This window comes from Phalangium opilio, unplaced genomic scaffold (assembly GCF_054372755.1).
Source record: "Phalangium opilio isolate 3A_F unplaced genomic scaffold, DU_Popi_V2 ptg000662l_1, whole genome shotgun sequence".
In the NCBI taxonomy this organism is placed as follows: Eukaryota; Metazoa; Arthropoda; class Arachnida; order Opiliones; family Phalangiidae; genus Phalangium; species Phalangium opilio.
This window is the reverse complement of record NW_028324246.1, coordinates 51,660-77,855: the sequence shown is the minus strand read 5'-3', so window position 1 is coordinate 77,855 and position 26,196 is coordinate 51,660. Positions and strand designations below refer to the sequence as shown.

General features: G+C 36.9%; 1 protein-coding gene across 1 annotated transcript in view; it reads left to right on the top strand.

Moving 5' to 3' along the window:
* Nucleotides 1–25,576, top strand: part of LOC149588141 (uncharacterized) — a 31,399-nt gene extending 5,823 nt beyond the window's left edge. The window contains exons 2-5 of the mRNA XM_089863011.1: nucleotides 3,021–3,338; nucleotides 15,121–15,290; nucleotides 20,367–20,656; nucleotides 23,139–25,576. Of these exons, the coding sequence (XP_089719137.1) occupies nucleotides 3,021–3,338; nucleotides 15,121–15,290; nucleotides 20,367–20,656; nucleotides 23,139–24,201 (1,841 nt within the window). The 3' untranslated portion in view covers nucleotides 24,202–25,576. The remainder of the gene's footprint in view (nucleotides 1–3,020; nucleotides 3,339–15,120; nucleotides 15,291–20,366; nucleotides 20,657–23,138) is intronic.
* The last annotated feature ends 620 nt before the right edge of the window (nucleotides 25,577–26,196 follow it).

The following is a 26,196-nucleotide window of genomic DNA, read 5'->3' as shown; positions in this document are numbered from 1 at the left end:
ACATTTTAAAATGGTCAGGGATATTGGCAAAATTTCGTCAGGGATAAGCTGTAAAAGTCAGGGATTAAAATTTTCGTCCGAACCCTGAATAAACATTTCTCTATTCAAGGTAATCAGTAATCAATGCGTTAATTGGTTCATAGTTTATTTCGAAACATTTTCCTAAAACTTGTCAAAATGTTCTAAATTACTTTTCACTATATAATTATTACAATCTGTAAAGAAATTTAATTACAAGTTCAACAGTTGTTTGAAATTTTCACTCATTTGTCGCTATTAAACTACATATTATCATAACCCTAGAATACTCTTTATAAGTGTGGGCCTGTGGTAGGGCCTTGTAGTATCAGCATTGTTGATGCGCAACAAAAATTAATAGACTGCTTCGTTTAAACATTTCGGAACAGAATTAATGTTTGGGTTTGAATCCAACCCATCCAAAAAACCCAGTTAATAATAAACCCATTAATAAAGTCTTCAATTTTGATAGATTTAAATGCTAAAATAATTTTTTTAAAGATTTCATTAGGCCTTTGCAAATAGTGATTTTTCAGTCCGAATCCAGTACTCGTTCAAACGAATATTACTCGTTTTCCATGTAATCTAATTCGAGTAATTCCATTACAAAAACGACTACTCGAAGATTCTAGTAATTGTTTTGTTAGTCTAGTATTAGTTTTCAAACGATTAATGGTTTACTAAGTACTAGTTTTTACAAAACGAATATTCGAAATATGAGATCACAGAAAGCTATTATTCCCGCTAAATCTCCCATCAAGAGACCACCATTTACCCTTATAAAGGATGCATGCTTCTAGCAAATATTCTTTGACCCATACTTACGGAGATTGTTATAGGGTTATGATTAAGTCCAGCTTGGTGATTGTATAACTAGTCAAAAACCCCATGTTTTAAACTGAATGATCTGAATAGAACAGAAATACAAGCTTACAGTCTGTTGTAGCCATCAGTTTCAACTACATTCATAAATGACTGGCAACGCCTGTCTACGCAATAGACAAGAATATCCGGCCATGTTGGGTTAGGATTATCTTTCAATAGAAGTCGGGCGCGTAACTACGTTAAAGTTTGAGCAGTTTCGTCTTGAACTGAAAATTTTTGCAAACCGTTTTATAGTTCCGTTTATAAGTTGGAATGAACACCTGAACTTTAAGTGCGCCCCATCCGCAACCCTCACCTTTAAAATAACTCCCAATCTATCCCAGTTGCATATTGGAACCCACCTATAAGAATTGATAGATGCATTTTAGACTTTCCGAGAGAAATAATGTCTGTACACGCGAAAAATAGTGAAATTTTTTTGGGGCTTGGTGCGGGGGAAAAGTATTTTCCATTAATATGGAAACCTTCCGACCCCACAGTTAACTCGCGGTATAAAATGTAGAGTTCCTCCACGCCCAATTGTGAATGGGAGTTCCTGGAAAACGTCTCTTCTGAATAGCGGAGTTATTTCGTTCAGTCAAAAAGTACGCTGTACAATTCTGTTTTGACAAGTTAAAACCGAAAATCGAAAATACAACATCCGAAAAAGCCCGCACGAAGCTCGTTGGAAGCGAGTAATTCATAAGTTGTGGAGAGAGAGAGAGAGCAAAAAATCGAGAGTGAAAACATACCATACCATACCAGCATTCTGGGGTCTATTTTTCGGGCCCCATCTCATGTTTCAAAAATAGCGCGTACTCAAGATGGACAGAATGGAAAAACTGTTTTTGCCTTAAAGAAGTGATTCCCGTTTAACATATAGAGTGAATAGTGTATCATGAGTGTAGAGGTCAGTTCTTGTATAACAGAATCCATTAAGTTAATTTAAATTGTGTAATATTATCGCGGTGAAATGAGAGCTGCCATATTGGGGTACGTGAAGGGGGTGAAAGGGTACTTTGGAGATTGGTAAGGTGAACGCTTTTTTCCCGTGGATCGGTGTATGCTCTGTACTCTGACTGCAAGGGATAACATATAAGCATATTGATTTGTTTCATAAGTTTGACATTGGTTACAACTTGAGCTTGTCATGAAGTGAGGGAGGTAGGTCATAGATTCGGAGTAAAGCGACGTCTGGTGACTGGGGCGCTGTCAAAGGCTTAGTACAGACTAAATAGGAGCTAGATGGACGGCAATTTAACCGAGTGTAGTTATTTCTCGCTTTTCGTTCTCGAACTAGCTCGAGCTGTAAGTCTCTAGCATTACGAAGTAAAGGCATTGTCATGCTTATGGAACATATCTTATAACCTTATGATATAAGGTATAAAGCTCCACTTATTGGGTCGTCAGGGCTGCCACAGTACCTGGAAGGAATTTCGGAGATTGCTGTGAAATTTAAGAATGCTATAATATAAAGTCAAGGAATTTCATATTGGTTTTGCAACTTTCCTGACCTTTTTCTACAAGTAAAAGTATAAAAATATTCCAAGAAAAATTACTTCAATCGGTCAGTGAAATGGTGGAAAAGTAGTGCAATTTTAAAATGAAAAATCATTGGCACCTCTGAACGTAAGGAGTGACTCGCGATTGGGAATGACCGTGAAAAAATACTATGAATTCTGAATGAATTCGGTACTGTCACTGCCACACACAGAGGATACAAAGGTTTATTGCAGTTTCAGTAAAATTTTTATTTTGAGTTTTTGAATAAGGGTTATGTTTGATGCTTCAGAATGCCGGCCCTCTCTTGTTTATGTATATATTTTTAATCTATGTATAGAACTGTAGCAATGACCGTGAAAATTACCCTGAACGTATGAACAAATTCGGTATCACTGCCACACAAAGGATACAAAGACTTATCGCAGTTTTAGTACCATGTTGATGTTCAGTTCATGAAATAATAAGGGTTTTTGTTTGATGCTTCAGAATGCCGGCCCTCTCTTGTTTATGTATATATTTTTAATCTTATGTATGGTAATATATAAGGATATATATTGAGGAAAACGTTCCCAATTAAAGTTGTAATTGCATTACTGACTGACGTTAATTATCTCGATTTTACTTTCTCCCCGCAGGTTTAAACGGTGGTATGGTCGGAGGTGGCATCGTTGGTTCCCCGTTGCTTCGTCGCGCGTGCCAGAAAACGTTCACGAGCATGCACGAGATCGTCACTCATCTGACCGTGGAACACGTGGGAGGACCGGAATGCACGAATCACGCCTGTTATTGGTTCGAGTGTCCTAGAAATGGGCGACCCTTCAAAGCCAAGTACAAGCTGGTGAACCACATTCGAGTGCACACTGGTGAAAAGCCTTTCCCTTGCCCTTTCCCCGGTTGCGGAAAGGTTTTTGCGAGATCCGAAAACCTAAAAATTCATAAACGAACACATACGGGTAAGTCCACAATTATAATATTCTAAAAACAATGGAACTTCTGGGTACTTTCCAAATTTAAAATAAAGTCGAAATTCGTGTCCAGCACCCTCAAAATAGCTAGAAAGAATTAAAGCCTTTGTCGAAATCGTTTTTGCAAAATCAATACATGATATTATTAAAAAAAATATTTTTTCAAGCAGCACTATCTTAATTCAGAGGAAAAGGTCATGTAACATTACATTATAACATTATTATTTAAAATAATGGCCTTTTTCTAAATATAAAAGGAAAAATATATAAAAGAATAAATGATCTCTTGTTACAAAATAATTAGCATTTAATTAGTCTTAATAACGAAAACTACTTCACTGCCATTGGTTTAGTGGCGTCTGCTAAAGACTAAAAAACTAAAAAACTAAAAAAATGCTAATTATTTTCTAATAAGAGATAATTTTTTTTTTGATATTTTCCTTCTAAAGCCTTTCTTTGAAGGTACATGTTAAGTTACCTGAAATGTTTCTTTAATCTGTCCTGAGAGGCTTAATTTGGTTTCCCAACTTGTATTTTCAACTTTCTTCGTTAAATTTATCGTAACTTTTGTGTTTTCCAACAATCGAGTAGGTATATTACTAGAAATTAATCAATACAAAAGATGAATTACACCCTTGAAAATCAGACTTGTGTGCAATATGCCCATCTGTGAGTTATATGGACGCGTAGAGTTGTAGTCATCTTTAATTATCATATTAACATCTGTTTCGAAATACATGTGTATTTAGGAGGTATTCCTATTTTCTAGGTATTGCTCAAGGTGAACTCGATTTGTTATATTGCTAAGTGACCTCTTTTTGACTCGAACTAACATTGGGGTCAAGGAAAAGGACTATTTCCCATGGAAATCTATTCAATATATCTATGTTATATTATAATATATCCCATTAATATTGTAACTAGTTCAGATAGACTTAAACAATTTCAATCTTCTTGTAAAGCGATAATCCAAACCAATTTTCCATTTTTGGGCTTTGATAGAACAGCGTGTATGGATAAGGGAAAAGTTATAATTGTGAAGTCATAGCTGACAGAAACCTTTAACTCAAATTGGAAAAATTGTAGGTAGTCCGAACTGCAATTTTTGTAAAACTCGTATTTACATATTGTTCAGCCACAAATATGGCATGACTTTCTGTTCTGATGTTTTGCATGCACGATACCATTAGTTCATAAGATATGTTCCATAAGTTTGTCACTAGTTGCTGAGAGCTTGTCATGAAGTGACGTAGGTGAAACGTCATAGATTTTCGTAAAGCCACTCTTGATGAGGCGCTTTCAAAGGCTTAGTACACACTAAATAACAAGATAGGTTGCAAAATTAACCGAGTGTAGTCTACAATTCTCGCGTCGTTTTTGAACTGTAGGTATTGTCATACTTATGGAACATATCTACTGACGATAAGTACGCCTCAACTTTCAAAGTTTTGTGAAGCGCGCATGGGGAAGACTGAAGCTTTTTTATTTTTGCTTGTGAACAACAGCTTGAAATCGTCATATTTTGAATCCCTACTTGAATTACCATGTTTTTAGAATAGTTTTTTTTCTCGGAAAATGGCCGTGCATCGCCTTATGGGAATTAATATTTATTTGAACTAAATGAAAGTCTCGTTATCCGCTACAATTTAGCGAGTATAAGAAACATAACCAGGCGTACGTTCTGCACTTTTAAGTTTCTTTAAATTTAAAACCGAATTTGAAAATTAAAGCTGCAAACTAATCCTATAATATGACCTTTTCGTAGGAAAATAATAATTTGGAAATAAAAACTATTTACATTTGGAAAACTCGGCGGATTTATGGGGCTAGATACAAGTACAGCACTTTGCATTGATTTTTTGTAGAATGTGAGATTATTGTAAATGTAATCGTGATAAAATGATTGGATATTTAAATTAATTACCCTTTTGCTATAAACATAACTTTATAAGATATGTTCCAGAAGTATGACACTAAATACCTATACTTCGTAATGCTAAAGAGTAAAGACGTATTGAGAGCTAGTTCGAGAACAACAAGCGAGAATTGACTACACTCGGTTTTGAAATCCATCTTCCTATTTAGATTTTACTAAGCCTTTGACAGCGCCCAAGTCACCAGGCATCGTTTTACGAGAATCTATGACAAGCTCCTTGTAACCAGTGACAAACTTATGGAACATATTATATTATGAACTTATGCTATAAATAATAATTTGCACTGATATATCGTAAATTGTCAGTTGTTTAAGACTCATCTCTAGTTTTGATAGTTTCTAATTTATTGTGTATCAAAATTGACATTTATTCACACGTTCTGTTTGAATAGGCAATTTGTAATATTTATAGGTAACAAAATATTTTCAAATACAGGCCAGTTATATATTAAGTTTTCTGTACAACTTTAATTTATTTGGTTTGGCAAAGTTAACACCGTGTCTTCGTGTCTTTGCGGCTTAGTTACATCGAAGTCGTCTATGACCCTAACACACGTAGATGTAACTGTACTTAATCGTAATGTTTTCTTGTTCTGACCATTATCATTTTTGCCACATCGTATATAAATACGATGGGCTTAGTTATTTAAGCTTTGAAATAAGACTCCTCGCGCTGTAAACGTGGAAGTATAGAATACCCCGTAAAATCGAATGGGGAAAGTGTACAATAGATTTCCAAGTAATGTAAGCATATTCTTAACCTCGACAGTCAGGACCAACTTCAGCCCAAAGCTCTATTTAGTGGTTGAGAGGACAGACTTTTGTGAAGGGGGCCCCGTGTTATATTATTGTATAGACCGGACCCTGCAGGATTTACTCTTTGCAGGATTGTATAAACGGATAATCTATACACCGTAAATAGGCTCTCCCCTCATCGTTATTTCTTTCTTTATTATTATAATACATTTTTTATTTCAAATACGTCTAGCATTAGTTTCGGCCTTTAATAGACGCGGAGTTATCCGATTTCAATATAAATTTTCAATTGATAAGTTTACCCACATGGAGGATTCATACCAATTGCACAAGGAGAACGGGCTACGTGTAGGACAAAAACTGATTTTTGTTATCCAGGTGTAAGTGGTATGAATCCTCCATGTGTGTAAGCTATCTATTACAAAGGTACTGTGCGTTAGTTATGGTCTGATGGTATAAATAGTTTTCACTATAGAGGCTACAGAAAAACCCTCCTCTTCTATCGGATTAAACTTCAGTGCAGTGTTGTCAGGCCCTTTGTGATTCAAGTACTGAGTGAAACTGAACTGTCAGCCTTTCTGCAATCACTTTACTCACCAACGGCCTGGCAACACAGGGGAAAGGGGAAACCCACATTAAAACGTACTCTTCCTTGAATATAAAATCAACGCAAATTATCAGCCTTTGTCGTATGTTGGTATTTAACCAAATATAACTGTATATATTACCAATTTATAACATACCGTAATTTTAACGGGTAAATTGCCAAGCATTTTTTAATTTTTATTAATTTTTGGCAAGAATGAATGAAACTCAGCTGCTCAAATTTTAGTTTTCCCAAATTTTAAATTTGAAAGATACTGCACGGGTAAAATAATTGTTTTTAAAAACACGGTAATTTCGTATCTTTACAGTTTTGCATTCATTATGAACGAAAAAAAAAATTAGATAAATAAATCATCTATACAGGGTGTTTCAGAAAGGTCGGTATGAAATTATAGGGGGATGTTCTTTGGGTAATTTTGAGTCGAAAATGTTCTATGGCATATTTCCGTCCGTTTCACCATTTTCAAGAATTTTTGATTGGAGCATTTATGGATGACCCCTTAAAAATAATTAAGAATCAATGCTAATTAAATTTAAGGGGATCATCCATAAAACACTGCAGACAAAATTTGCAAACGGTGTCCCTTGTGGCAAAACTACATAGAATATTTTCGCCTCGAAATCGTTCAAAGAAAATCCCTCTTAATTTCTGCCAGACCTTCCATAAACACCCTGTATATAACTATATAGTTAAAAGGTTAATTATGGTCCAAATCTATCAGCACGTTATCAATGCTTTAAACGTCTATTTTGCGAGTAGGATGAGTTTGTAGGGTTCGTTGATGTGAAAAACCTGTAACGCTTTAAAGTCACAAGAGCGCGGCGTTACTGAAGAAGAAAATCCATTCTTTCGTAAACAAACGCGGAAAAGAAGCGAAAAGTATCCAATTAAGTCGGTGTATGCTTCGGCCGTTTCGTTGTTATAGAAATAATACATTTAAATGGCCGTATTTTAAATAAGAAGGTATATCTATAGGAGGGGGGGGGAATCGGCTGGGAAGCTACACTCATTAATCATTCTGCTGGTCGGAAAAAGCGACCTCTGAATAGCAGCAGCGCGTACCCGTAAAAAGTTCAATAGCGAAGAAGGGTCGCAATACTATTTCATCTTTCCCTTTCTTCTTCGTTTTAGCTTCGCTTCGCACAGCCCTATCAATTCAGTGAGTTTTCTTATTAAGAACTTTGTTCTTGTATTATAAAATAATTCGTGTTTTATAACCATGCCTTAGGCTAGTTTCTATTAATATATTCTATAGTTTAATTGAATTTCTTTTGGAATTTTCATCCGGAAACGCAACAAAAAATGGTAATTTGAGAATACCTTACGGTTTCGTAGGTTGTTTGAGATAAAGAGATCCATGGAATACATATGAAAATTTTTCTTCGGGCAGGCTTTTTGGATTTCCAACCGCCATTTTTTTAACTCATGCGCGGGAGTATTGCGCCAACTTTTCAAGGTCTCTCTCCCTAGCTTTGGCAATGTATGGCGACAGGAATATCGTGTGTTTGGGGCTTTTCCGATTTCGATTTTTTTTTTAAAATCAACACTTATTTGGTGACTCCATCAGAACGAACTCTAGTTGAAGCCACAAAAAAAGGGTGAATAGACTCCGCGGATAAATTACCATCGAAAAACTACGGTATAAAATAAAGCGGTAATTTACGGTGATATTTGGTAAATTACCGGTAAGCTACGGATGGTAAATTACCGACTCTCATCTTTAGTCCTATCAAAGAATGTGCAACTGAAACTAGTACGTTGTCGGACTTGTCTGCATTTTTTTCTCTGCCAAAGTTTTTTCTAGTTTTCAATCGTTTCGATCAGGCTAATTTAGCCGACGGGAGAAACCGCATCAATGCATTTATAAACGTTTGAATGGACTCAAATTAGGCTTAAACGGGCTTTGGGGAAAAGGGAAGGCGCGGGGACCCGAAGCGGCCCACCGATGTCGCCCTTCTTTCTCTCTACACCCTCTAAGCTTTGCTTGCGTGGTCTCCCTGGAGGAGTCCCTCTGATATATATGGGTTAGGTTACCCGGGTCAGGAATTATGGATAAAATAGAATAATTCTATATACGGGCCCCTTTTTTGCCACCAGTCCAGACCGTGCTTCAAATCATTCATGCGCTATGGTTATTACTGGCCTATTCTTTTCATTTTGTGGTCGAAGAACTGACTACCAGCTACCCGGGAATGGTGCGCGTCATATACGTCCCCCGAAATTTAATATGAAAGCAATAACCATCTTCTCGTTTATCCCACCTTACCGAATTTTCCCATCATGCTCTGGGATTACTGCAGTTTAATGCTACAAGTCACCCACTCATTTATGTTTTTTAAATTTGCTTCAGGATTTAAAGTGATTAGTTTCAAGGCTTAATTTTCGTCGGTCGTTTCGGTGTACAATACGTTCATTTCCCTTGTCAGATGTAAGAGCGAACGACTTAAAACGAGTCGCATAGTGATTTTTGAGCAAGGCTTTTGAATACTAAAATAGCTAAAATCAAAATGGCAAATAGACCTACTGCATGAGGGCACGAAGAATCTTAAAAATTTTCATATGTCGTTGCTAATGCATAGCGCGCTTGATCATGCGTCTGTAATGCAGTATAGAGTGAGCTATGGCTAAAGAAAAGGCGCTAACCAGGTGGTGCCATCTCGACACTGCTGAACGAAATTGAAAATTTCCAAACTAAACCCTCGAATTTCGTCTATTTTGAACTTGATTTTATTCGCAAAATCGTAAGTTAATTGAATTGCGAAACTTTGACATAGACGTTTTTCGAAATATATCTTAAACTATAGTGATTCTTTTAGTGATAATATTGGTGAAGTTGAATGTTTTAAACTGTTTGTTAAACCTCGTAGATGTCCCGTTTAGTTAATCCTGGATATACAGCGCTTTAAATCGAAAAGATACAGTTGGGTCTGTCCCATACAAAACGTCTATATATAAAGGTCATATGCCGGAACCACTGTTTTGAGCGCGTGTAGACTTGATAAAATCCCTGCGCTCCGAGGTTGAAGAACGCATGATTGCACCCTGACACTATGCTATGGCTAAGTAACTATCAACGAGGGGATCTCCCGATCCCGTTTATCGTTGAAGCTATACATATCTGTCGCCTTATCACCTGGCTATCTAAACCAAACCAGGAATCCGCACCAATATGTAACTTTGATAAAGTCAAACATTGTTATCCATGCACTAAACCGCTCTTGTCGATTATATCCGAAACGGGGGAGAAATGAAGGAAAAGAACGGTTGGTTGTGCGCGCTATACCAATGTTCTCGCACCCGCGACATACATTCCGCTCGCGTTCCGCAATTTTTCCGCTTAGTTGATCTTCCGTTATACAAACACGAGTGTGTTCTCCTCACTTTGGGTGTCCGTTTTTACGCGTTTGGTGGCAACTTGACGAAAAAATGCATCCGCGGTTTCATTGCCATCCGAGGAAGGGTACGTGCTTATCTAAATACTGGCTTTTTTGTCAGCCAAGTACATCCTTTTGCAAATGTAACCTAGCTGGTGTATTGTTTCTATTATTCAAAAATGGCAAATCTCCATTCGACGTTTTCATTCTTATGTCAAATTACCATTAGATATTTCTTCAAAGTTATCAAAGCACCGTAATATTTTTGTTTGAAGCCATATTTAACGTCTTCTGATCCTCATACTGGATGGTCCGACTTAAGAACACCACGTGGTCAAAAACTAGGCCCTATTTTAACTCGAAAATTTCAATTGAGGATGCTTTTACGCGAAAAAACAATAGATGAACTTTTTGACCTTATGCCCGTATTTTTCTCAATGCAAAATGGCGGATTTAACCATTGACTAAAATTTTGCCGCGGGAATTCCATGTGTTCCGAAGCATTATCTACGTACGCAAGATGCGAGAAAAGGATTTGGAAGGCCCTTGGTCCGAGCGTTTACGCCTCTTCGATCATTACTCACTTATACAGACCCCAAAATACGGGCGTGTTTGGAAACAGTGGGAAGTTAGATTTTTGGTTAGGGATAGTTTGCTATAAAATAATTGCAACGCGTTGGGAAAACGACGACCGAATTATATTGAAGGCTATGGATGACTTTAGGACCACTTCAAATCATGAAATATGGGACCTCGATTGAGGGTGAAAAATTCCGTTTGGGATTGCTATTTTGTCCGGACCTATCAAAAGAGAGGGGAAGCGAACGCCTGTTCGTTTATTCTAAACTAAACAGGAACTTATGCGAAGTGTAATATTTAACGCATGAAACGGAAGAATGAAGACACTTTCTTCGTTGCAAAATATGGGCGCTATTATCATTGTGGCAAGTAAAAACATGAGGTCTAGGACTTAATGGGTTTCTTCTGCACAGAATGAAACTATTGACCAAAAGATGAAAGAAGAAAAACAGGCCAGAAAAACAAAACCCAGGAACTTATATAAGACATAAGGACGTATGAATAGTGCAGATAATATTTGCAGTGTGTCTTTATTTGGTTACAAATATCCAAGATCGAACCGGGAATGGTTGGGGGAAGTGAAAGACAAATAGACTATTATGTAAATTGCAGCAGTGAAACAAACGCCACGGGAAGGGAGGGAGGCAAAGCTCCGTCTGGCGGTGCTTCTTGGCGCCAGGGAAATAACCTAAGGTGACGTCCCCGCCCCTGTGCGTTGGTTTCTCTACAGCTAATTAATGGAGTGGTCTATAACTTTGTACTTTCTTAGGTATAATATGGGTTCCTGCTATATTTGAAGTACGAACATGTCAGCGTGTAAAGATAGTTAACTTGTATTTTGAACAAAGAACGTTAAGAGAGGAAACGCAATATTAGTCCTTAATTGATAACAGATAGTCTTAATTCGTTTCCCATGTGTTACGGAAAACAGCAAGGGCGGCTTATAGCGCAAAAGACTTCTACATATGGATATGTTTTAAGTTTCTAAAAATTAGATCTTAACTATTATTCGTATACATGTGTGTTTAATATTCTAAAATTCAATCCATACCGCAAGCTGGAAGTATGTGCATGGTGAAATGTTTGAAAATTACCAGAAACATTCTCCATCTGGACATCGAAAGGCACGAAAGTACTCTGCATAGTATTGGTCCATTTGAGCGCCGCATAGTTCTCAAGAATCTCGCGGCGTTTTCCGCGGGAAAAATAAAATCACGTGATCGGCCGCCATTTACGGAGAGAGGGATTTTTATTCGCATAGCTAACTCGATCACGTCCGTGAGCGGGTGGGCCGTGGTTTTGGTAACTGATTATCGTCTGCTTCATAATTGAGAGAACTGCAGGGCACAATTATAAAATGGCAGCGTCCTAGCCTTATTCTTTAATTTTTTACTATATTTTGTTCCACATTTAGAAATTGAGGTTTCCAATTTAATTAAATAGTATTGAAATTAAGCCAATTAAAGTTTCCGTGAACAAAAATTAACCTTTAGGGATGTTCTGTGTCCAAATACGGAATGAATAGCAGCCGACGACAATCAGTCCAAAAAATACTAGGGAAATGTGTCTGGCAGCATTGCACCTCCGAAAATGGCGCTAGGTTTCGCCGCCGAAAATGAGCGACCGCCGTATCGGCGGCGTTACTTCAACATGGACCAGGACTATTATTTCTAAATGCCCACCCAGGCAGCCTAGTATAACTTGTATGGTCCACAACAAACGATTATCATTTAATGCATAAACTAATATTCGAATTATTATTTCCCCATTATGGTATTTTATGGTTCGAATTTACTTATGTTTTAATTATACTGAATACTTCAGTTTGGAATTGGTATTACCTATGTTAAAAGGTTTTTCATGGCGCAAGAAAGAAGAACTGTATGAATAACAAAGTCCTATAAATGTATGTGTGAACAGTCGTATTCCACCGCTTATAGTTACTATAGTAAGGGTTGCATTACTGTGAAGGCATTCTTAAGACATTTTAGGGAATTTCGTGCTAAAATGCGATTCGCTCTATATTGCCACAAAGGAAAGGGAATTTACCTTGGAATAAATGTCTCCTTACGAAAATCGGACATAATAGAAAGACATTCGACCTGGTCGAGATAGACTGGCGCATCACAAGATATCAAAATGAAATTGTATGTAGGAGAAAAATATTAGACAACAGTAATTAATATGTACTAAAATTAGGAAGAAGATTGGCTTTTCAGTGCGTTAGGTTTGGAAACATCACACGTAATTTTCTCATTCGCGTCGTGAGTTTTCAAGAACCATGAGATGCTGGTTGTAATTTAGAGGCGGGGATTAACTCCGGACCTACCTTTGGAATGGAGATAAAACTGGAAATGTGGCGAATTTATACCTTCTCCCTAGTAAACTAGATATTACTTCTTGGTAAGACTGAAGTTATAAGATCAACATAACTCAAAACTAAGTTACAGATATTTACCATACCGCAATCTCTCTACTGTTAAATTTCTATAAAATACCGACAAACAATAATTGGTTTATTGCAATTTGAATATTTGCATGCAGTTTTTAAAAAATTACAGCAACTTCACGTCTCTTAACTTATTGTTGACAAATTTAGAGTTTTATTTAGTAATTTTATTCGTGAAAATCGCGAGTTTGATCGAATATTCAACCCCATATTTTTTCGAAGAAATTCCGTATCCACTAAAGCACAATATCTAAAGGATCGTGTTTGTCAGTTGACGTAACACGCTCTTAAGTAGAGTTCGCGAGTACCCTGCTTGAATATATATCAGGCTATTTATCGAGGGATGGAAAATATATTGATAAACAAGGAAAACCCGCGGATTTTTCTAGTAACGCAGCGGGGCTAGCATTGAAAAGCTCTCGCATTCACGCTGAGGGGTATACGTAAAAACCCCTTTTCTGTCTAAATGACACCGATTTTAGCTTATTGCTTACACCAGGTGCATGGTGTTCTTTTAAAACAAGTTCGGAAACCAAAATAAACCTCTCCGAGTCGAGACGCGCAATTAAGAGGGTTTTCTTAAATAATTATATAAATATAATTGATATTAATTGTTTTAATCGTCATTAATTTAACTTAATTCGTGTTAAATCGTTTTAAGAAACTTGATTCCTAAAATGATTTTAAACATAGCTATTGTTGACGTTTGAATTCAAGGGTATGCCTCTTTAACAATTTTTGGAAATTTAGTGTATATAACGCGATTGATAAGTAAAGCTGCAATTGCGTGAACCTTTGGTGGAAGCCCTGCCATTGGGAGGCTAGACGTTTCTTGTAACCATAGCCGATCACTCTTCTTAATCCTAACGTTAGCTTCGATTTTCCAACTGCGAACGTGGTGACACACACACACAGACACGTCCAGTTTAATACCTCTCCGTGGCGTCATAGTCACTCGGAGAGGTAAAAACATCCCTCTTCTACATGTATTTGAAAATGTCACTGTTGATTTGCAATATTTTTACATGTTTAAGGGTTTATTCTGTAGTCTGCTGGTTTTGTTTATAGATTATTCTCAAAGTTACTGAAAACATTTTAAGGAAGGTTTTGGCGAATGTCTGTTTCTTCAGCCAGTTGCACAGTTCGAAAATTAGATAAATGTGCGTAGGTAATTTCGCTAATGCCAAAAATCAGCACCAGAGGCGCATGATTTACCTGCTTACCTATCCCATTGCGTGCTGTGAATTAGTGCTGCCTCTAGCGTGAACGCGTGGTGGCGTGTGGTTGTAAGCATCTCTTAATTATTTAAGTTTAGTGATTAGTTTATAGCCGTTTCAGCTACCTCCATTTTAGACCAAATATTTTACCTAAACTTCGTCTGCTATTTTGTTATCTCCGTTTCAAAGATAGTTGTGTATTATTTTGTAAAACACCACGAAAAATGCAACATCCGCGTTGGTATTCAAGGAGTCTCTCAAAGTTGTGGTTCGCGTGAAAAATATGTTACATAACCGAATTGTTATTCATTGGGATGAGGTGTATCTTTATTACACACTTATTTAGAACACACTTGGTTATTTGAACCCCAATAGTATTAGGTCAGGTAAGGTTTGATTATTTCAACCCCAATATTATTTAACCCGATGAAACCGATAAGCAACAATAGAGCTATTTCAGAGGGGGTAATGGCTACGTCACCAATGCTATTTGCCCATAGAGAAACCCTCACAAAATGGCCGCCCTCTACACTCAAAGGCAGGCCCAATTTTCGTAGCAGACGAAATTTTTCCCCCACTGAAATAGCTCTATATTTAACTTGATAAAACCCAATGAAACCGATAATCAACAATATTTAACTTGATAAAACCCAACCGATAATGTAACCCATTGAAACGGATTATCAACCGATAATGTAACCCAATGAAACGGATTATCAACCTCGAACAGATATATCGGTTAAAGTGTCATATTGGTCACCGATACCATATCGGTTTGCGCCTATCTTTTTATTTTACACAGTGTTCTAAATGAATCTAAATAGCCACTAATGTTAGTTTCATTCATTGCAGGGGAAAAGCCGTTTCGATGCGAGTACGACGGTTGTGATAGAAGGTTCGCTAATAGTAGTGACCGGAAGAAACATTCTCACGTCCACACGAGCGACAAGCCCTACAACTGCAAAATACGAGGCTGTGATAAATCTTACACTCATCCTAGTTCACTAAGAAAACATATGAAGGTAATAAAATTTTAACATTTTCCATTACTAAAACGAATAAACTGACTACGGTTTAAATATGCTTCACCCATAACACGCTTAAGTTCTGGTCAACAATTCTTTCCCCACTTTCATTCTAAAATTGTACAGACTAAACAAAAATATGACAAGTTGATTTACATAGCTAATTTTGACAAAAACCGGCATGTTTATACATTTTGTAGCAAAGTTTGTTTGAAAAGTGTTTCTCGCAAATTTTGTGGCATTTTCTGATTGATGAAACAATATCATTAATTTTCGTTGTTACTAAACCGATTTACAGTAATTTTAGAAACTTACTTTTATCATAATTTGTAAAACGTTTCTATTAAAGCAACCCAAAATTATTGATAGAATCAAAAGTAAATAGATATCAAAAAGTTAATAGCTTTAAGTCAATCATACCTTCCCGCCTGCATGCTATGTAAAATGAGTATCGAGTATCACGTGGCTTGCTTGTAAATAATAGGATGTTCGCATGACGTCATAGAAGCGACAAGAGATATTGGAAAGCAGTACAAATTACTGAGCATCATGGGAGTAAATTTAGGGCAATATCATTGGTAGCCGCGCTTACGTGATGGAAAATGGCGCCGTAGTAGTGCGGGTAATTGCTGAATTATGGTAAATTATATTAAAATACTAAAGTCTAAAACTGTAATTAGTTTCATAATGCCGCGTAAAAAACGATTTTAGTTTCGCCTTCGGTATCGACCTAGAGCAATTTTTATCTGAAACCTACGAATAATACCGCATACTCTTCCATCATGTTGCAAACAAAAGTTTCACGAATTCGTCATAATCATATTCCTTATCCATTTTTCATATTACTATTTTATCACATTCATAGGCAATCACATCTCACATGTAGTCTTCACAGATTTTGTACTAGGCCTAGGCTATACTGTCACAGTCTCACAGCAGACAGCTGATTGAAATTACCTTTAGAACGCATGCACGTCGATTAAACCTGCAACAACCCGCACTACTTTGTCTGGGCGGCGCGACACTAGATACGTTAGGTACATGTCAAGTGGTTCGCTAGGTGCTACGCCATTTGTGCGCTGCCGCGGAATAGGAGCGGGAATCTCAACTTTCATAACGCGCCCATGCCGGGGAGATATTAACTTCTTGTTTATAATCTATTTACTTCTGATAGAATGCGAAATTACTTTAGTATTCATTCATTAAAACGGTAATTTATTCCAATTTTAAGGGTGAGAAAATTTCTTTTTTGTCAGTAATTTCTCCCAAGCATTCTGAGCGCCAAAAATCTAAACCTATACTGTTATACATTCCGAAATACACAATTACGATTATGCTGTATGTAAATCGGTAAGTCACAGCAGAATTTGATAAATTAAAGGAAATTTTAAGTTATATTTGATAAATTAAGGGTAATTTACGGACGGTAATTTTCAGCGGTATTTAATAAATTAAAGTTAATTTACGGACGGTAATTTTCAGCGGTATTTAATAAATTAAAGTTAATTTACGGACGGTAATTTTCAGCGGTATTTTACAAATTAAATTAAGGGTAATTTAAGGACGGTAATTTTCAGCGGTATTTTACAAATTAAATTAAGGGTAATTTAAGGACGGTAATTTTCAGCGGTATTTTACAAATTAAATTAAGGGTAATTTATGGACTGTAATTTTCAGCGGTGTTTTACAAATTAAATTAAGGGTAATTTAAGGACGGTAATTTTCAGCGGTATTTTACAAATTAAATTAAGGGTAATTTATGGACTGTAAATTACTAACACATCTCAATATTGGATAATTGTAGAGTCTTGTAACCAATATGGCCCCTTTTCGTTTTAAAAGAAAAAGCTTTTATCTTTCAATTGAGTTTTAAAAATAAAATTATGAAGCTAGCTGGCAAGATTGTGTTTTAAAAATATTTTATCCGCCCTTACGAGGGTTGTACGCGTGGGATTTAAAGGCCCTCGTTAGCGGAGTGCGCTATTTCCCGTGAATCCTAATGAGGTGGAATTTTTATTACTTTTTTCCCCCCAAAACAAGGCACTGTGATGAAACGTTTGACATAAAATATTACTCTCAAATGTAGAAAACCTTTAAAAATTTCGTGACTTTGTTATACACCAGTCTGGTTTAAGACTGAATTATTTCGTTTATTAACAAATTGAATTTAACATTGAACGTTTGGTTATATATACATACTAGCTTTTACCCGCGGCGTCGCTCGCGTGTAATAAGAACTTCCATCAAAAGGATATGAAGAATGGGTAGATTTAACTTATGACTAATATTTTTGTAGGAACCTAGGAGCGAAGGCACTCGGCCTTGCCCGTCAGCCCGTAGGGACATTTTTTATTACTTTTCACGCGGACATTATTCTAAAAAGATGGGTTTTTAAGTTCTTGGCCGCCATTTAAAAAGATGGCAACAAATCGAACCCAAGAGATCATTCAGCCCATCTATAGGTTAAAGGAAATCAGTGTACTAAATGTTTGTGGAATCGGTTGAAACGCGCGAATTTTGTTGCATAGAGAAGATTTTTTACATTTCTGGGCGCCATCCTTTAAGATGGCGGCGGATTGAAAAAATCTTTGTTAGTACGCGCCTACTACTTATGAGTAACGTTCCTGCAAATTTTCAGCCTTCTAGGGCAAGCGGTTTGGGCTGGGCGTTGATTATAAGTCAGTCAGGACTTCAATTATATATAGATATAGATAGTTGGCGAATTTGAAACTAAATATTAGCATAAGTTCATAAGATATGTTCCATAAGTTTGTCACTTGTTACTGAAAGCTTATCATGAAGTGACGTAGTCGTAGATTCTCGTAAAGCGACGCCTTGTGACTTGGGCGCTGTCAAAGGCTTAGTACAAACTAAACAGGAAGATAGACTGCTGCAAAACCGAGTGTAGTCAATTCTCGTTTGTCATTCTCGAACTAGCTCGAGCTGTAAGTTTCTATAGTCTGTCAAACGAAAGAGGAGCCCTGAGAAATTTGTCCAAATTGGTGTCGCCACCATCGACGCCATAGTAATTTATCAACTTGTTTTGTTTTGTCAATAGTCGTCTGTAATATAGTCTGCTATAAACAGATAGGCTTAATCGCAATAGAACCAATACATTTTGCAATATATATTTAATATGTTTATGTTTCATGGTTTTTTACGATCATCGAGCATTAAAGAATATAAAACATAATTAACGACAAGACACCAGCTTTATCTTTGTTGAACTAGCATTGCAATATATTTTAATGACATAAGTTACAGTACTTGTCATATATTGCGATTAAGCCTATCTGTTTATAGCAGACTATATTACAGACGACTGTTGACAAAACAAAACAAGTTGATAAAGTACTATAGACGAATTCGGAAACCCCATACTCAGAAAACAACTTTCATGGGCGCTAGCCATATCGGGGGCCAAATATTTGTAATAACACATCACGGTAGATGGCGCTAAAAGACTTGCTCTTGATATTAATTATTTTTTTAAAATATTTTCGTGTTATTTTGCGTTTATATATATACAAATAAATTTGTACCTAAGGTCCAAACTTATTTATGCCAAAATTGATATAATTACTATAAGTGCAATTAGTTATTAGTTCTCGTTTTAAACTGTAGGGGGCGAACGGTTTAAAAAAAAGCGCACTCTCATGCTGATTGGCTAGAATTACGCACCAAGTCATAAGCATCGTCTGCTCACGGGTCCGTCTAGCCAATCAGCATGAGAGTGCACTTTTTTGAACCGTTAGCCCCCTATACTTTAAGACGAGAACTAATAACTAATTGCACTTATAGTAATTATATCAATTTTGACATAAATAAGTTTGGATCTTAGGTACAAATTTATTTGTATATATACAAACGCAAAATAACACGATAATTTTTTAAGAAAATAATTAATATTTAGAGCAATACTTTTAGCGCCATCTACCGTGATATGTTATTACAAATATTTGGCCCCCGATATGGCTAGCGCCCCTGAAAGTTGTTTTCTGAGTATGGGGTTTCCGAATTCGTCTATGGGGTCGATGGTGGCGACACCAATTTGGACAAATTTCTCAGGGCTCTTCTTTCGTTTGACAGACTATAGTGCTCGTTACGAACTAATAGTAACTTAGTAATGCTTCTCGGAAGGAAGAAGTTATATCTATTATTTTCCTTAATCCATAGTTCTTTAGATATTTTTAAATAATTTTATCATTAAGGAAAATGTTTGTTAAATTATATCTGTTCTAATGTTATCGTTATGATCAAATTTCAGTCTTATCTATAAACAGTTTAATCTTATAAGTAAATTCCTTTCTTCATCAGAAAGGTTTAAAACAAATGTTCAAGGGGCTAGTCACTTGCTGTAGTCGGTATGCACGCTGTACTAAAGCATAGCCCACTCGATCACGCGCAACACGACGCTAGTTGTTCGCGCTATAGACTAAAGCAGAAGTGAGATGAGACCAGAAGTACTGAGCTAATCAAATTCTTCACTCGACGAAAGTGAATATTCTTGATAAGACACCAACGGTTGGCCCTCTAGTGGCGGTTTCTGAATTTTCCCTCCAAAACGTGAGACGCTCGTGGCGGTAGACGGCCGAACTAGATTCAAGGAGCCGCGTCCGTGTTCGGCCGCTTTAGGTTGAGGGGAAGGGGGTAGGAAATGTTTTTGGAACTCGACCAATTTTTTTCTCTCTAGCGTAGGCGCGATGGAAGCTGTATAAAATCCTCAAATTTGTTCACTAGTGCCAGGATCTATTACCAATGCTAGAGCCCTTCACTTCTAGTCTCATCTCACTTCTGACTAAAGGGATCTTTACAACACTCATCTTTTTGCTAAAATGATTATGCGCAATTCGAAATCGGCGTACTGTACAGTGAATATGAGTGTGATTAGCCCCTTGCCAGCTTTCATATCTAAGAAGTACTTGTTGAAGCGCTTTCAGAGTATCGTGTCACGACTCACTATAATATCTCAGCGGTCAGCCCCTTTATTACGGCAGAAGTGTCATTGTCGTCGTTGTTGTTGTTGTGGTGGTAGTTTCTCAAAATGGATTTTTCTATTTTCCTCTATTGGAGGTTCACGAGAAACCGCCTGGATCGGATGAGGCGTCGAACGGAAGTTCGCCGCCGAACAACTCGTCCGCAACGCCGCCTAGTCTGGCCGGAAGGGACGTTCGATCGGGTGGGCATTGTGCCAGCGAGGAGGATGACGAAGACGGTGAAATGGAGAGTGAACTCCGAGACGCCAACGGCGGAGTCATGCCGGGAAGCCGCGGTCAAAACGCCCGCTCAAATAGGCCGTCCTATCGGAGGAATAACAGGATAAACCGCGATGGCTGTAACACGTCCGACGACGATATCTGCAGGTTCGTTCACTCTTAATTTACTTTATTTATTTACCAAGTCTAAAATTTATAAATTGTAATTAAGTGTTTTGGATTAAGACCGCTAGTGTTCGAAATTGGATAGCAATATTGTTTAGTTATGTCGAGGGGCTAGTCACTTGAGTAATCAGGTGTACAAAACCGCCGAAATCGATTACTTGATTTCTAGAATTCTAAGAAAATCATAAGTAATCATAATCATAATCAATTTTGTGAGTAATCAGAAATCTCCGATAATCACTGGAAATCACATGGAATATTGAGAGAATCAGAAATAATCATATGATTTCCTAGTAATCTTTTGTAATCATCTCGGTAATCACATATTTCGTCAAATAATCACGCATAATCAATCGAGGAATTCGAAAATCCAAAATAAAAATCGTAATCAGTTGAAATGGAGTAATCAGTGGAATTCAAATAGTAATCACGAGTAATCAGTGGAATTCAAATAGTAATCACGAGTAATCAGTGGAATTCAAATAGTAATCACGAGTAATCAGTGGAATTCAAATAGTAATCACGAGTAATCAGTGGAATTCAAATAGTAATCACGAGTAATCAGTGGAATTCAAATAGTAATCACGAGTAATCAGTGGAATTCAAAAAGTAATCACGAGTAATCAGTGGAATTCAAATAGTAATCACGAGTAATCAGTGGAATTCAAGTAGTAATCTCGAGTAATCTGCGGCAATAACGGGAAATCATTGTAAAGATTATGGAAATCACCTAAAATAATCGTAATCACGGAAATCAAGAAATTCATTCAGTAATCAACGGAATTCACATAAAAATTCAGAAATCAGAAATCGGGTGTACAAAATTTTGGAGAATGACTAACCCCTCGAGTTATGTTCATGATAAGGAAACCATCACATTTGTTATTAGATGATACTTGTTTGGATATGATTTATCCAAGGATGAAATTAAAAACGTTATAATTAACGTACAATAGACCTTTTCGCAAATTTATGCGCGCATGCGCTTGTCGTGGGTCGTGGATAAAATAGCAGACGACGCCATCGGTCTATGGGGAAATAGCTGGGATTGTAGAGAACGGAGTAAATTTGAATCTAAACTGTGATAAACTAAAAATATTGGAACTTAAAGAAGTTTGTAAAAATATGGGAATTATATTTAAATCCTACTGGCGAAAACACATGCTCATTGAAGCTTTAAAAAATTATAATATCGAAAATATTTCCCTTAATAGCCAAGGCTTAGTGTCGGCTTCATAAATAATGTCGGTATCCAAGCAGCGCCGGGCAAAACCACGAGAGCAACCCGTCAAAAAAAGAACGCTTTCCCCGCGAGGGCCGCCGATTCCCGACCAGGGTCCGATACCCACTAACGAAATGCATGTTACATATACCCGTCTTTGGAGTTCCAACATTTTCGATTTATAACTCGTTCTCCTTTTCACAACAATTATGTGAAATTTAATTTCCACTGTTTTATCATCCCTCTTTACTTTATACGACTGATTCTTGCATCCTACCCACTACCACAACACAGCATCCAGGCATAGTGCAAAGGCTTAAGAATCATATGAAAAAAAAATAATTGAACAATGGTACAAAATTGAACTAACTAAAAAACCACTGGCTTAAATGAATTTTATTACACTTTTTTTCCAAATTTCTAAGAAAAAAAATCAAGAAAATGTATCGAAAATGATTAGATTTAATGGCAAAGTTGATGCCTCTAAAGTAATGAGGAAATACGCGGAGGCTAAGACCGTAGTCTGCTATTTTATCCACGTTGTTACTAACACGCATGCGCTTCGCATTTTCCCCCACTTTTACCCTCCGACATGCGAAAAGGGCTATTTAGTTAAATCGCAATTTTTCCCGGTTTAGTTAAATTGTACAATATAGTTTGTGAATCCACACTCGCTCACTGTATCTTCAAAAACTCATAGACTTAACGATGCTGAAACACACTTTTTATACGTCACATATTTCTACCATTAACTATATTACTACATTCTGCTGAATATATTATTTATATTTAGCACAATTAACTATCAGTAACAAATCGCAGACATAGTTAGCTAGTTTTTAGTTAAAATCGAATGACATGAACTTTTTTCTGCGAGTAAATATTTTTTATCCAACGGTATATATATATATAAATATTAATATTCTTCTGGTGATCATAACCTTTAATCAGCGTTAAACCAATTGCGAATTTGTAAAATCTACATTTATATACGCTCTATGGAACTAAATCAATCTCATTTATTCCATACATTATATTTAGCATTTGGCTAAATATTGAAAACTAGCAGCGTAATTAGACTATACCTAACACAATTCTCTAATCAGTTCCCATGTGTGGCTGCGTTTTTAAACCTAAATATAGTACTAAGCAAAATGCTTGTGATTCGCTGCAGTTGTTACCAAGAAATAAAGCTACTTAACTTCCATAATCAACTCTGAATCTATGTTTCGTTTATTATAGAGATGGTTCCGGGAGAAGACACGATCCTAACATGATAAGCAGGTCGTCCCCAGGAAGGAGGGCGTCTAACAACATCATTCGTCTGTTACCGAAAACGGAAATTTCGTCCGAACCCGAATGTGGTGGCAATGACACTAGTGCCGCGTACAACGAAACCGTTGCTGAAAACTCTCCGGCTTGTAGCCGACCAAATTCTAACAGCGAGTCGCACCAAATTCTTACGCACCATAGCGCTCATCAACATATGCAGCACAATCTGAACAATTCTCATCACCTAAACCTAGGCGGCAATATGGACTGTTCGGGTATGATCGGTTTAAACAGTATGCCCTTCCAGAATCCTTCCACGCGTACGCCCGCCACACCCGCCGGTTCCTTACAGTCCCCGCTAGGAACACCCACCGACGTGATGAATACTGGACAGGGCACGACGGGAACTGGTTTGATACACGGTAACATGTACGGCATGCATGGTCCGGGCGGTCTTCAAAGTTTGGCGGCCTTAACCGCGACGTTACACGCGGCGGACCATCATCCCGGTCACCAGATACATCCTTCGCATCATCAACTTCACTCGTTACATCACCCGACCTACCATTTGACGCCGCACCACGGAATGGTACAACATCCGGGAATGGTTCATCATCAGCTACATAATGTTGGTAGCAACAACGGACCCACTTACGCGTCAACGCCGTTGAGTAATTGCATAAGCGGTGGAGGTGGTATGAGTACCAATTCCTCCGTGGGTAATAATCCTTCCATGACGGGGATTCACGGTGCGGCGGCCAATTTAAGCGAGTGGTACGTTTGTCAGTCGGCGTCCGGCATGCCGACGCCGCCCAGTACGGATCATTCACCAATCGGTTGTAGTCCATTGATGATGACGAGTTCGTCTTCGTCCACCACACCTTCCTCGATCCCGTTAACGACGACGGCCGCGTCACCTTCCGTGTCCAGCGCTTCGTCTTTGTTGTCGACGGCCAGCGCTAATTTGCAGCATCACCTTCATCAACAACACGCTATGCACGCTTCAGCCGCCGCCGCCACCGTCTCCTACTGACGGTAAATTTATATTTTGTTAAAACTACTAGACTTTCACCCCGTGTTAATAATTTCTTAAGCCGATTAATTATTACAATTATTATTCCCTTCGAAAAAAGCAAATCAAATCGAAGAGGTTCGAATTTAATTTATAAAATATTTGAAGAAACTTGCTGAGTAGTTTTTTATTCGAAGAAACTTGCTGAGTAGTTTTTTATTCGAAGAAACTTGCTGAGTAGTTTTTTATTCGAAGAAACTTGCTGAGTAGTTTTTTATTCGAAGAAACTTGCTGAGTAGTTTTTTATTCGAAGAAACTTGCTGAGTAGTTTTTTATTCGAAGAAACTTGCTGAGTAGTTTTTTATTCGAAGAAACTTGCTGAGTAGTTTTTTATTCGATTCCAATTTATACCAATAGGTAAATTAACATTTTATAGCTAGTGATATAAGAAATTTTATTATATACTATAGTTCCAAATGTTTATAGACCGATCACGTGGTATTTGACATTTCGCGTAATTTCGAAAATTGCTTAAAATTGATAAAAAAGAGTCATTAAGAAATTTTGGGTTTTAATATCTGCCTACTAAATATTTTGGAATTAACGTTTCTGAAGTCCAAAAGGCTCGTAATTAAGCGTTCGTATGTCATTAAACATCGCAATTATTATAATTTCTACTTGGTTTTTAAGGAAACTATGCAAAATTTGTTTAAAGTTAAAACATAAATCATAAATCATTATAAGAAAACGAAAATGAGTAAAATCCAAAAATAAATCATTTTGTTCAAATGTTATTTACTTCCGTAGTTTGTTGATTGATAAACTCAGAATGCTTATTGCTATTTACGTAATCAGCCAATTAAACTAGATTGGGATATATTTTGGAATCGAATGAAAATAACACCGTCCGAATAACGATAGCACCGAAATTAGTCATGAACTTAACAAAACTTAATTGAGGCCGAAATTTTAATTAATGATTTGAGGTTAAGAATTTGAAGAATAAGAATTAACTGGCGTTCGGCTTCTTGGGCAGTTACAAACGTGCTATATTCGGACGTAAATTAAGATTAGTATGCCTTTTTTTTGTTTCACATTCGTACGTAAGTGACGTACGTTTATTTTATCCATATCGAGTTTTCGATATGTAATAAACAATAAGATGATCAAAGATATTTTTCTCGTCCGCTTTACGAAGCGATCAATTTTCGGTATTGGATCGAGAAAAGCGGGCGCAAGTTGTAATTAGGTCTGAGTGATTGAGATTGACGGCTCGGTATAAGTCGGTCTCTCCCAACAGATGATATGTCGCGCGAGGTTGTTAATAATCCTATAGGATGAATGTTGAATGTCATAATAACTGAGAAAATAAAACTAATTTTATACCGTAAATAAATCTCCCGTTTAACTTATTTCACAAGGTACTAGCCACAAAAATAGAAATAGGAGTCGAAATCTTAGTATTAAGCATATTAGAGCTCGGAATTATCTATTACTAGCTACTAATCAGTGGATAATCGATAAATTATCTACAGAGTCGCGGATATAATATTCTTTAATCGATTTATATCATAAGTCCATGAGATATGTTCCATAAGTTTGTCACTGATTACTGAGAGCTTGTCATGAAGTGACGTAGGTCGTAGATTCGAGGTCAAGCGACGTCTGGTGACTGGGGCGCTGTCAAAGGCTTAGTACAGAATAAATAGGAAGAGGGACTGCAAAACTAACCGAGTGTAGTACTTCAATTCTCGCTTCCGTCGTTCTCGAACTAGCTCGAGCTGTAAGTCTCTAGCATTACGAAGTATATGAAGTGTCATACTTATGGAACATATCTAATAAACTTATGTTTATATTGATAAAATAACATAAAAATAGTTAATTTTAATAATTTGTTGATTACTGGGTACTGGTTATTTTTATAAAAATACTGTGTACGTTTTTCAATAATGAGAGCTGACATGTTTTTGTTTATAAACTGAAACGAAAGGTTTTGGTAAGTTTTATTAATGATTT